The sequence below is a fragment of the Siniperca chuatsi genome, linkage group LG14, assembly GCF_020085105.1.
Source record: "Siniperca chuatsi isolate FFG_IHB_CAS linkage group LG14, ASM2008510v1, whole genome shotgun sequence".
Lineage (NCBI taxonomy): Eukaryota > Metazoa > Chordata > Actinopteri > Centrarchiformes > Sinipercidae > Siniperca > Siniperca chuatsi.
The window spans coordinates 11,530,585-11,544,815 of NC_058055.1; the positions used below are offsets into that span (position 1 = coordinate 11,530,585).

Sequence of the window (14,231 nt, forward strand, 5' to 3'; positions counted from 1 at the left end):
AAATCAGTGGAAAATGACAAAACAAACTAACAGGATTGTCCATCACCGCAGCTTGTCTAAACTCACAGCTTGTTTGGGGGTGGTCTCCTGGAAGCAGCGACCCTTTGGTTTGTGTCTGGAGGGGATCAGGCGTGGCCCTGTCTTGTGAGGAGGCTTGACATCTGATTGGTCAAGAGGTTGAATGACTACAGAGGTGTCTGGCGTGTGGTGAACACGTACATTAATCTGCACTGAAAATAGAGAAAAGGACGACATTGGAGGAACAAAATGTATCACAAAAATATATTTTCCCCATCCCTCAAAACTGACGAGATGAGAGAGATGCAACTGTTCTGGCATTAACTGTAGTAAATGATAGATACCTTCAGATGAGTGGTGCCCTACTTGTGTCAAGGGTAGGGTGAAAACTGAGTGTGTTTGAGTCAGCTGGGTACGCCCTATGCCTGATTGCTCCCCTAGTTTCAGGCCATCTGGCTTCAGAGATATGGGGTAGACAGGCTGCTTGTTGCCTCGCGCTGCCTGAGCTTGCTGCGTCTGCAGGAGTGGAAACTGGCAGAGCCGACCGGTGAAGCCAGGTGGGCACAGGCAGTGTTTCCTCGAGCTGCATACTCCTCCATTCATACACGTCAGGGGACACACAACTGCAGAGACAGGGGGAGAGTTGTCATACCGAGACGGGCAGAGACTCCCACAGGTCAGCAGTTCATAGCTATGAATCACATCAGATGAGAGGAAGAGGAAAAACTTACACACATGAGCACACAAGCAACTAATAAGTTATGAAACCTCAAAAAATTTAGGTTAGAAAAATGTATTGCTCAAGAAAAGGTCAGATCCACCCAGATGTTTATTCATGTCTGGAACTGTTCATTTTTTGATCCATTTACCTCAAAGACAGACTGAGGTTTACAATGATCGTGTGAGCAGCCTGATGATGATTTAGTGATATATCACATAAATACGGCAGACAGACAGAAAGTTGGTGGCATGAGCAGGGCCACGTACAACATTCACTTTGAACTGTACCACTGTAAAAGTCACATCAGCTTGACAGACTGACAGGTCCCTCCAGCCAGTCAGCAGCAGTGTCTGAGCAGGAAAGCAGGTAAAGTAATTGATCTGTTTAACAGCTTTATTCTGACATATGGGAAAGATCTTGAAATCTATGGGAAAGCTGCTGGCTGGAGAGAGGTTCATGGCATATACAGCATTCACTGTGTTTTACTTGGTCTCCCATTGTGTTTATTTTAAGTCCAGTTGTTTTTTAAATTCCCACAATAGAACAATCAGAGGAAAGAAAGAGAGAGCGAGAGAGCAGGGCTGTGGGGAAAACTGTAAGCAAGTAATGAATCCAGGGAGAGATTCAAGGGAAAACTGAAACTGATCAATACTACTAGTAGTACTTCCATGTCAGTTAATGAAGCAGGTTAATAGTGAAAGTTCAGTCAGGAAGGCCACCTCATCTCAGCACTCCTTACACATGCTAGGGCTGGGTGACATCCAAAATGTTGGGAGCCAATATCCCTGAGTTTCAGTATCACTACCAAAAATAAGTTTCGATACTTTACTTTGAATGCATATTTAAGTATGTATAAGCATATTTTTCTACAAAAACCTTTTTTGTAATTTAATCAAAGCAGCCAAACTCCTGAAATGATGTAATCCTAAATATACATCTTAAACCAAACAGTCATAAAAGTACTTAAGAACTAAATACAGAATAAATGAACTTTTTTTTTCTCCATCAGTAAATATCTGATTAAAGCTGAAACGATTAGTCGATAATAAATTAATTGGCAACGATTTTGATAATTAATCAAACAGTTGCCAGGCAGCCTGCGGAGACTTCAAGATAGTCCTGTACATAACTACCAGAAAACAGCAAAGTGTCGTTTTTTACACTTTTTGTACAGATTAAACAAATGAGATATAAAGTGTTAATTAGAAAGCTTTAGAGGTGCTGGTAGGCTGACTTTGTTACCATTTGACAGAGCCAGGCAAGTTATTTCCCCCTGTTTCCAGACATTGTGCTAAGCTAAGCTAACCAGCTGCTATCTGTTTCCCCCTGTTTCTAGAAAGCGAATAAGTGTATTTCATGATAGTAAATTCAATATCTTTGGGTTTTGGACAAAACAACCAATTTGAAGATGTCACTGGGCATTTTTCAGTATTAACTTGTGAAAATTCATAGACCAAATAAAAGGCAGATTAATTAGTAATGAAGTTAGTCACAGCCCTATATCTGATAAAAGAAGACATAAACAAGATTAAGACTGACCAAGCATTTGACGTCAACTTCAGTACTTGACAATTTGATACTGTGGTATGGTCACATGTCAGTTCAATACTCAGCCCTATAGTTTTCCTAACTGCACTTTATCCAATCAGTTTACTCTAATTGTTCCAACTATTACTATGGTTACAGTCAAAACATTTATCCAGTCAGTGCAATTCTCTCTTTCACCATGTTTTCTCAGCAATTATTTCACCCATCTCTTTGTTAGTCTCCTTTCCTGAAACCACATCCAATCTAATCATAACCTCCTTGTCAAATAAACACCCTATACTCTTAAAATCATATTGTTGTCTTTCAGTGCACAGCAACATTCCTCTTCCTCCTTGCAAAGACATTGCTGAACATTGAGGGTTAATGCCTTACTTTAAGTCCATCATGTTTCTTACATCAACTCTGTATTATCACTCAATTGTTAAAAAAACAAGTATCATAAAACACAATTTGTCGAATTTTATATGTTGGTTTCTATGCATTGAACTACCATTTCTGCTTCCATTGCTACTACTTCAAATATAACAACTACTATTACACAACTACTATTAACAACTAGTATTACTACAACAATAACTACCAGTACTCTACTACGACAAGTGTCAGGTGTTTATCGGTACATGCAATTTGGCAACAAAAGACAAACAGAGGTAAGTTTGGGAGAGAAAGTTTGGCTTATTAATGATCTTTTTCCTTTTAGTACATTTGGTCATTTTCAATATAATGCATCAGCCTGGCCAATAAACACAAACATGCTCTGTGAAGCTTACTGTCACGATTTGATGATGACTATTGAACGGTTACTACTTGTTGCCATTTGGAGCTGCCAAAACTGTGACATTTGAGCTTGAACGCTTTTCACACCAACACAAACCCATCCTGAAAGTAAGATGTAGGCTGGAGGAGAAGAGAGGAGAGGAGAGGAGGCCTCTTTCTGCTCCTAAGCCAAGTGTGCACACATGGAAGTAATTAGGTGTGGACTGCCAGGGAGCCTGGGCTGCGGCGTAATTAGGGGACTAGATCACTTTAAACACAGCAGGGACATCCTCACATAGTGAAGCAAGATGGATACTTTAGAAGCAGCCTTCCACTTCCTAACACCATGTGACAGTGGTCTTTAACCACTAGGACTGAGTGCAGGCAGCAACATGCAGAATCGGGCTGGAAGGCTCAGGCATGGCATGAAGAAGGAGAGCAGCATAGACTGTAGAAGACAGAATACTCAACTTTGTCAGGCTGCCTCTGACACAAGTGCTTCAGTTTCCATGGTTCAGATTGCATCTCAGTACTGGATTTAGAATGAGAGGAAACTGGGAAAGATGCGGGGGTTGAAAATTAGGATTGCAGACGCAGAGAGTCAGGAAAAGAACCTCTTTCCAAATGTGATTACACAATCTAAACCCACAGAGACTGGAGAGACGACATACTGTTGGGAAAGTCTGGGCTGGGGCCCCGTCTGGCTGGGAAGGTGTCTGAATGAGACCGGCGCCCTGATGTAGCGCAGCCAGGGTCAATGCCACAGTAAGGAACACAAAGGAAAGGAGAGGAATCGGATTTCAGATTTCTTGGGTGGGGATCATGAGAATGAGATCTGTTGTGAAATGAATCCAGTGTGATGCCATGCAACACATGGTGCAAAGTACAATACACAGCTGCAACTGCCACCAGCACCCCTCTTTCTACAATCTTGAAAGATACTGATTCTAATACTTCAACTCAGGATATCTGCTGATCTGCAGATCTGATACCCTTGCTCTCTTTTTCCTAAATTTAAAATATGTATATATCACATGGAAAACACTTAAATTATTTTTATGTAGGTAACATGACGCTCATGGTTCTGTGACTGCTCAGTTTTACCACGACTCATGAAACACTGTTTTATCCATTTCATGTGTCGACTCAAACAGGAAATACACAAAAAAGAAAAGCATTAATGGCATATTTATGCAGTCTTGATCTGAAGGATAGTTCAGTTTTAGGGGAATTTGATGTTGGAAGGATGCCTAGGTTTTGTCTCAGTGTGTTTGTACACTGCAAATTGAAATAGTGCATGTCTACAGGGTTAATATCACTTTGCCTCAAAGGTTGGGAAATATACTATATAATAGTTGTGAGATGGCAGCTCTAACTAAATTACACTTTGTAACTTATGTAACATTATTTACAAAGTCTCTAACTTCATTATAAACACAGAATTGGATTATCAAATATCAAATGTCCAATCAAATGTCCAGTCTCTGTTTACATGTGTAAAGAGCAACAGCAGGGGAAACTGTAGACTTTAGATGTTGTAAAGCATATTTGTTAAGGAAAAACACCGTCATATTGTAGCTGGTGTATTTCCTTACTTTTCAGGCAAGCTGCTTCACCGACATCCAGCAATTCAATAAGCTGAGCTAGTTTTTTTCTTGTATTTTTCTTCTTTTGTTACAGTTGCATTTTCTTGAGTTTTATTTATCTGGTTACTTGTTGCTAACTTGATTAACTTGATGTTAGTTGCCTTGCCTAATGTTCAGCATGTTTTCAGTCTGCACACAGAGCCATAATAATATAGCAAATGGAAAAATAGTGCCTAAACCCCCCAAACGTTATTCACTGTCAGCTAAACACATCCATATTCAGGGGAGAGGAGGGTTTCCAGGTTCGTCATAACTCCACACAGCATCAAACTAAAGCTCTCAACAACAGGTAGCATTACAACTGCACTTCATGTCTATAGCATCCTGATTATTGGATTCTGTTTAAATTAGCTGTCACATGTGTCTTCAGAGCTCCAGGAGGACTGAATCATTTGTATATTATAATAGCATACAGTGACTCCTCTCCTTCACATCTGCCTCCTTCATTTAAGCTCGAGCCACACTGGCGATGCACAGACTAATGTTTTCTGCAGCTCTTGTATGTGAATGGGTGTGTTCGTCCGTGTGTGTGAGAGCTATTAAGTGAAGGGTGTACCGTCTCCTGGAGAGCCGCTGTGGTGAGGTGACTGAACCACGTTACACACGGAAAAGAGCACAAAGCTTTAAAGTTGAGATCATAACAAGGATTTTACTTTCCAGTGGACTTTCCCTTTAAATCATCACCTCTGAGTTCATTAGCAGAATTTACGATCCGAAAATGTTCATTGACTCTCCTCACCAGTTAGCTTAGCGTCTCATAGGCATCCGCCCTCTGATTTGTACCACGCCTTTGTCTTTATGGATCTAACACATTCCTGAGACTAGAGGTGGTGTGTTATTAAAAATCAAACGCACCTGAGAGGTCTGAATGAATGTGAGGTATGAACAGGGTTGGCTAGCTGAATGGTGGGGGGAGGGACATGTGGATGTGAAGCAGTTATGTTATCGTGAACCTTATTTTCCACATGTGCTAGTCAAAGAAAATGGAGGAAGTTAAGAACAATCCAGGATCCCATTCAAAGATTACTCATCTTGCATCTATGCAGTTTAGATCTACAAAAAGTTGTGATTCAATAACTTTATCAACTCTAATTAACGATTTGAATGAAGACACACCGCACCGCCATTAAATACATAGCCATATTTATTACCATATATGGCTTCAGTCAGCTAAAACATTCAAAGTTGACCTTATCCTTTGCTGTAATGGCTTTGAAACCTAATTTAATATTGAACCTCAACTTGCAGGTACGTTCCAAGACAGCCAGTAAGCGTATAATTTTCCCCTGCAGCACTCACTCCAACTAGAGGAGTGAACTGAACTGAGTAAAGAGACAAAAAAGCTCTTCTCGTCCGAGTGTTTCATGTGACATACGAGTGAGAGCTCTTTCTTCATAATGTCATGATTCACTCCCTGAGGAGAAAGACAGATCTCCTCACAGCATGAGGTACTAGCGGGAAGATATCTTTGCCACATAGTCCTACAGTATATCGTAGATCTGGGAAAGTGATAATAATAAATAAAGCACGAAGGGGCAGAGAGGAGAGATGTAAAATCCAGAGAATAAAAACTAATGTGACATTTCAGTGGGATTATTGTGATTTCCAGACACTTTTTTCTTTTAAGGAAAAACATACTGTACATTCCTCAACTGCTAAGTAAGCGAGTCTCGTTTAACTAGACCATGTATGTCCATGAAAATCATAAAGATGTACTCAGACACACATTTTTCATATTTTTACCAAAGTACAGGTAATAACCAGTAATGGGGAAATTATACTAGTCTGTCCTTTTTTTGCAAGCTGAACAGAAAAATGTCTTCGTACAGGCATGTATATGTGTGTACTGACAAAGAGAAAGACCAAAAGAGACAAAGAAAAAGAGTAAAGGTTGCCCTCTGAGTGCCCTGTTACCACCCACCCACTCAATCCTGTCTGTCTGGAGTTGACGCATCTTCAGCCCCCTCCCTCCACAGCGTCCTTTCAGCCACAGCCGCACCCTCCAAGCACAAAAACAACAAATTACAGCCCTACAAACCACAGTTCAAAAGCTCCCCAGCTCACTGAAGTGACTGAAAGCTACTACAGACATCATCTCTCACCATACAGATGATACAATGGCCTGATCTGTCCCTTTCTTTGAACACAGTCATACTCTGGTGGAATTACAAATAGCAATTTACCCAGACTGCAAGAATCAGACACCAAAATCCGTGATGATGCACAATGAGTCGCTATGATTCAGTCCCAGTCTGAATCAACCCACTCAGAGATTTAGAAAACACTTTTTGGTCAACATGTGATAATTTTCAAGGTCATGTCAGCTGATACAAATACAGAAATACACATTGCGATACCACAATGAGTCGTGTTTCCACTGGTGGAGTTTTCTTATTGTTATAATGTAACAATGATGCATGATGCAGAAGTAGACTTGACACATTTCCTTATTACTAAACACAACACACTACAACTCACACTGCAGTTTCAACAAAGGAAATTACCTCAAATTAAATGTAGAAACAAGTATATTTTGGTATAATACTTCCAGGCAACCAGCAGAAACTCCAGGATGTTGCTCCTCTAGGCCAAGAAAAAGTCCCCCTTAAAACCTCAACTTGTTGTTTTTACATTTCAGATTTTGTAGAGATCAAACAAACGAGATAATATGTTAATTAGTGGGCTTTAGAGGGGCTTGTAGGTGGATTTTGTTACCTTCAGACAGAGTCAGGCTAGCTGTTTCTCCGTGTTTCCAGTCTTTATGTTATACTAAGGTAACCATATCCAGATAGGAGAGTGGTATAAAAGCAAATAAGCGTATTTTCTAAAATGTCAAACTATTACCCTAAAGCTGCTTCAAGTGTTTTTTTTTAACTAATAGGGTACACCAGGGAAACACAGCTCTAATATACTACAAGCTCGTCAAGCTGTTATGGCTAACTTATTAGAAAACAATTGCCTACTTACACATACACAACAGGCATCTCATCTGAGAATAGTTTTTGGTCCTTATCAATGCATTTCTAATATTCACTCAACTTTTAGCTTTTGGATGGTTTTCACCAACTCCAGAGAAGAATATCTGCATCTTTAGCGGGCTAGTAGCTCGACTGTCTTTAACAGCCATTTGTTGTTGTTTTTTTTGCTGTGCATGTAACATAAACTCGACCATTCTGAGCTCACTTGCTGGAATTGGCTACCTGTGGTTTGATATTATGGTGTCAATGTCCAGCGTAGAAAACCAAAACAATAAGCTAAAAGCTGCATAGAGCTACAGTGTTGGGTGTTCATTCTCAGTGGGTTCAGCACTATGAGTGACCCTTTCACATTACACAGTCATTTGATTAAATGTTATTGTCAAAAGTGTCATTTAATCTAGGTATTTCCATGAACATTTCTCAATATAATATATTACTACTATCCAACGGCATCTTTCATGACCTGAGAGAACTGTGACTAAACAACACTGGACCCCATAAATGGCAAACACAGCTGCCACTATTTAAAAAGAGAATAGGGGAATGGCTATCATCATATGACGTGCTTCCCTTTACCATCAGCTCCAAAGCAGGAAACCGCATCCCCAAATACACCTACCATAGACTGGCACTGTGAGACCACATACCACACCGAGTGAGAAAGAGCGACGTATGAAGTGGGTCAGACTGCTGCAGCTGAGCCAGACATTGGGAGTAAATGACATAATCACTGCCTTTTGAAAACACAAACCTGCGTACGCATTCCTCCTCCCCCTGCAGAACTCTCTGTGCCCTGTCAACCCCCTGAAACTGAGCAGTCTCGGCCTCAGCTATCCAAACAATAGTGCTGCCCTTTGACAGAGTCGACCACTGTCACCAAAGGCATTCATTACCTCTTGCAGTCAGCCTAAAACAGTTTGTTAACCTTACAGAAAGTAGACAATGACGATGAGCACACTCCTCCTGAGAAACTGAAGCAGCCATCATCAGGAAGATCAGGACGGATCTGAGTAAGGAGGTTTGCAATTATCCAAATCTAAATCAAACTCTGCCTTGCACAATGTGATTTTCACATGTCATTGAAATATGCGGTGTGGTTTCCATAGTTCTTGGGTGGGCACAAGTCCAGCATTACCCTGTCACTCCCCTCTTGCAAAGATGTTTGTGGAAAGAGAGCCAGAGAGTCAGACAGGATCTTGGCACAGATACGGATGATGTCATATAATGACTGTCTAAAAGCCTCGGCTATAGGGACTGGAGGGCAGGCAGGTAGAGGAGTGCTGACAGTGCTCTGCTGAGATTATGTCAGATACCTGCCCTGCAGGATACTCAGCACTCAGCACTGGAGCGCGTGGCAGGTAATGTCTGTAGACTGCAGGTCGTGGCAGCAGGCAGCGCTGGCAGAGGCCATGTTATTCTGTTTACCCTGGCTAATCGCTACAGCTACAGGGTCCTGCACGGTGTGGGTGCAGTCCCTAGCACTCGCATTCCTCTGCACGGCTTTAAATAACTGCTCCATCTCTCCCCCTCGCTAAGCAAATGGGAGGCGAGTGTTAAAGATGGCAAAGAAGACTGTTTGTTTGAGCTGGGTTCAGTACACTGCTCTTGAGCACCCCACACTTATGCGCACACACACACACATGCAAATATACACACTGTTCCCCTTGTGACCTACCAAAAACACCTAATTGCTGCTTTGTTTTACAAACTTAGCTCACTGCAATGATTTTTTCAACCTGTCCAGCAGGATTGGCTTTTCTGTGCAGAAAGTGATATGGAGGAGTCTGATTTTCTCTCTGAATGAGTGTTGTGGTGCAATCCTGACAAATGTAAACACAGAAAGAAGTGACTGTGGATTTAACCCTTTAAACAACACATTTTCATATATTTATCACATTGTTGGACTGTCAGACTGCTTTGGAGGTAGGGAGACACCATGTTTTTAAGGTTCCACTTGTAGACTGCTGGGAATTGTACCTGGATTATTTTCATTGAAAGTGACCTAGATCTAATCTATTAATACATACAGTACATTACATCAACAACTTTTCATAGCATTAATAGTCTGGGAAAGTTCTACATAGTGATAGTGTCCCGCTTGCGAAACAGTGGTAAAAGGTTCATGAGAATGGCAGACTCCAAATAACCCTGTGTGTTATTTTCCTAACACGCATAAATAGACAGGGTGAGGTGACAGAATGGGCATCCATAAATATTAAAACCTTAAAGCCTTGACAGGAGGTAATAATCAGCTTGCAAACACACATAAATGTGTATTTCACCAAAAGTAAGAAGCTTTCACAATTGATAAGCTGCAAATTAATGTGCATGAGCCTCACTCGAGCATGTGTGTTTGTGTTTGAGAGGGTGTGAGCACGGGAGCTGTGCCCAGCTTCGAGTTCAGTCCAACCTGTGGCAAAAATCCGTAGTGCTGCAGGTTTTTGGTCGCCCGTGTTAGACCGCCTTCTCCAAAGTTTGGCACAAGAGAAAGAAGAGAGTGTGTGGAAGAGCAGAGGGCTTTGAAAGGTAAAATAAACTCACCTCCTAAATAGAGAGAAAGCAAAACCAGCTCTGTCTACTGTATTTGACTGACGTGACTTAATTTTCCGGCTCCCATGGACCTCTGACCCATGCCAAGGGAAAAACCAATACAAACCACAGGGCTACTACTGTCACTTTACTCTAAATACAGAACCACATGGGAAATCCTGAAATAGCCATATCCACTTCTCATGATGCCCATTTTAGGGGAGACGAGCCCAGACTGGGATATGATAAGACCACTTCCTGTGCAGCATGAGGCCCTGTGCTTTTAGTTATTCCAGAAGAAAATGAGAATCTAGAGCAACCTGGATGTCTGGAGCCCTGAGAAAGAGGAGATGCTGCTGAGATGCAGGAGAGAGATGAGACTCAGAGGGCTGTCTGGAAATTGAGCAGCTGCTGTCAGTAAGGCTGATAGATGGGATGCCTCTGTGCTAGCAACGGCAAGAAAAAATTAGACTTGGGCTGATTCTTGTTGGAAAAAACACACTTTAGTGAGAACAACCAAGGCATATGTACAGATACTGATGTTTATGTAACCACTGTTTTTTTTTTTAAAGTCTTTGATGACTACTGAAAATGCAATTCTTCCTTTCACAAGTGGACAAAGTGTGAGACAGATGCATCCAGTCTCCAAGGAGCACAAAGGCACCCTGTAACCTTCTCTACTTCTCCCTATCCTACAATTTACACCAAGCTTTCAACTGCTGAGGATAAAAAAAGTTGGCCATTGGATATTTTGTCAGCCAAACACATGGAGATAATTACAAAGAAAGTCTTCATCTACCGGTAAACAGGTTCAGGTTCCAGAGAGATATAGAAGAGGACATGCAAGGGGATGAGCATGCAAAGGTTCATTCAAGGTTTTTCCAATTTTGTATTTTATAAATCGAACTTACAACCATTCTTATTCTTTAATTCCTGACATAAACGATAACAATGCCTTCTCTCCTGCTGAGCCCGATGACGAATTACATACAGTAGATACGATGTGGAATCCAAGAAAAAGGCATATCAGGCTGTAAACGTCAATTTTTCTCTGCCTGCCAGCATGCCTGGGAGGCTTTCAAGTTTCCATGCTTTCATCAGTTTCAGGAAGTTTAGAGTGAAATATAGATCAATATTAATGACATGTGGATTCCCTGGAAACATATGACCAGAGCATATCTGGCACAAGTGTTCACTTGTTAATGAGAAAGTTTCCCAATCTGATAAGTATGTAGTATATGAATTGCAGTGTTTGCTAGAGCTCAGAGAACATGTGTAAAACAATGATTACATAGATGGACTGCTAAGATGTATGCTGCACACTGTATATTAAATAGACCAGTAACTGCTACTTATTTAACCATAACAGATATTCTATCATCTCTGACTGTCTGTGTGTAAGCTCTTTCAAATAGGACATTAAGTACAAAAGAGCTGCCTGTTGTTCAGGTGATTTGTCTTCATGTACAGCAGGTAATCCAGACTGAGACAATCTGCTCTGCTGAACATCTGGGTGGTAGTCTGTCTCAGTCTGGGACAGCATAATCACACACACACTGCTCAAATAAAAGACTTCATTAGGTGATTGGTGTTTATGAACGAACCTTTTTTAGCAAATGCTCTTGTATACTGCAGGAGCAATTGACAGAGCAGTTTAAAGTCGCCCTAATCAATATGTTTATTTGAACACTCGGATCAAATGACTGTAATGAGAAAAGAGACGAACACACAGAGAATTATCACCCGACTCTGCAGTTCCCCTCAGCTCTATGGAGCGTTTTAATGTCTTTCAGCTCATTGTTTTGGTTTTTCGGCCTGCAAATTTACTGTTTTGGGTCTCAGGCAGCTGTTTTCAGTGAAAATTTCATACAATTCATCCTGAGGGGGACATGAATGCCTGCACCAGATTTTTCATGGCAATTTATCCAATAGTTACAGAGATATTTTATTCAAAACCACAAATGTCAACCTTATGGTGACACTAGATGAAAAATCAGGGGATGACCAAATTTCCAATAGTTGTTTCCAATAGATATTTCAGTCTGGACCAAAGAGGTGGACTGACTGACCGATCCACAGACTGATATTTGCCATCCAGAGAGCCACACCGCAAGCATGGCTAAAAATATCAAACATTTGTTGGTAAAACCTATTAAATCTGGGATTTGCTAGCTGTACTCCGTTTCATATCACTGCACAAAAAAGTAAACTTTGTCAAAACAACTCCTTGGAAGCACAAACCTCTGCCAACACTGACATGTTCTCCAGCTGTTTAACCCTGGGATATCATTCACCAACTTCAATTTAAGGTTAAATTTATTTATGATCATTCCTGTAGGATTTGAAATATATGTTTCCGGAGCAACTGTAAACCATGTAACGGTAATGTCCCCAGTTTGAGTTTCTTATCCCCAGTTTTTTTATCATGTCAGCCTGCCAAATGAAGGTTAAAAACTTTCTCTCTCTACACTTTCAAAGTTATGGCCATAAAAATGATATTCATTTGCTGGCAAAAATCCCAGATCCAGATCACCACTAAAACCTGACTGTTTCTTGGCCCTCAGTCTGCCTGTCCACTAAATTCGAGCCAAATTCTTTACTGCCAGTGAAAATCCTTGTACATATTGAAGCATATGCACTGAAAGGTATTTCTGCACTTCCACACAATGACAGGAACGACATTTCTTTTGATCAGGTTCGCCCAGTTTGGGCCTCGCTGCGCTGACGTCACAACAGCTCAAATATGGAAAAGTCTTCATATTGTTGCTGCTATAGCCATGGCCGTTTTAACACGGAAGAGAGAAATTTCCACTTGTCCACACCACATTCCAGGCCTCACACTGAACAGCACATGTCTCCTCTCCAAGCTGAAGTCCAACCCTCTATCCCCTGCCGCAAAAACTCACTCAGAAATACACTCAGCAAGGAGCTTTTCAGATACTTTGACTGTGAAATCCAGGAGACAGGTGACTGTAGAGCAGCTTCACTATCCAGAGCAAATGTGAGGCAGCATGAGGTATTCCAGGAATTTAAAATGTCTCTCTTGAATTATTTGACACAGAAGCTCCAAAACGTGACACACCACAAGGAAATCGGAGGAGAAGAGGGAGGACTGGTGGCCGAGCCAACTCTCTGACTCTACAGCACTGCGCGGCGTCAAGGAGGAAGAATACTGTCACAGCGCTACAAGCAGGATTCACTTGACCTCGATTAAATCCAGGTTGCTTACTTCCACATGGGCCGACCAATGAAAGTAGCTGGAGAGGCTACATCTGCATGGCCAACTACAACTTCTCTGCACCACAAAACTGTGTGTGATAACTGTAAGAAGCACCACAACCCTGCAACGTTTAGCCAATAACTTGCTTATGATTTATTCTTACTGACTTTCTGGCTTTCTACAGCCACAGATGAATATCAGGCATTGCTTAAGAGCCAGTTTTCATTCAGTAGTGCAGCGTCTTAGCTTCTCCTTTAAAATCCAAACAAAAACAGGGGTTTTAAAGTTAGAAGGATATGAGTTTTGAGGAGTGTTTCAGTTGTTTGTGCTCTATTTCTTGCAAGACAGAAGACAAAGGAAGATGTGATGTCCACAGAAATATAATGTTGTTGCTTCACATTATGCTGTGATCTATAATTTATTATTTTAGATATGTGCTACACAGGAATATGGAGTTTATATCAGTCTATGTAAAATAATTTTGTTGAAACAGGGATAAAGTGACTGATCGATTAACATCTGCTGATACAAAGAGAAAAATCAGCTATGGCACAACACCACTGTCCACTACAGAAATGTCGATCAACATGTCATTTGCTTGTTTAGTATCTTATTCTCTACGCTGAGTGAGTGAGAGAAAAGAAGACCAGTGAAATCCAGTTCTGGGCTGGAGACTGACGTAGACTGCAAGGCTCCACTCTCACCACAGCTGATCTGATACAGTGCAGAAAGGCTCCACTCATACCAACCAGACACTGGAGTTGGTGGGGGAAAGTATAGATCTTAAGAGTACATTTATATGGTATGTAATGAGC

General features: G+C 41.2%; 1 protein-coding gene across 5 annotated transcripts in view; it reads right to left on the minus strand.

The window, feature by feature from the left end:
- The window catches only part of ltbp3 (latent transforming growth factor beta binding protein 3), a 34,394-nt gene that overhangs the window by 18,536 nt on the left and 1,627 nt on the right, over positions 1-14,231 (minus strand). For 4 of the 5 annotated variants that reach the window (XM_044223164.1, XM_044223162.1, XM_044223163.1 and 1 more), the window contains exons 2-3: positions 363-641; positions 67-230 (exon numbers count right to left, since the gene is read on the minus strand). The exons of the other annotated variant lie outside the window; for it this stretch is intronic. In XM_044223164.1, coding sequence (XP_044079099.1) covers positions 67-230; positions 363-641 — 443 coding nt within the window. The remainder of the gene's footprint in view (positions 1-66; positions 231-362; positions 642-14,231) is intronic. 5 annotated transcript variants of the gene reach the window in all.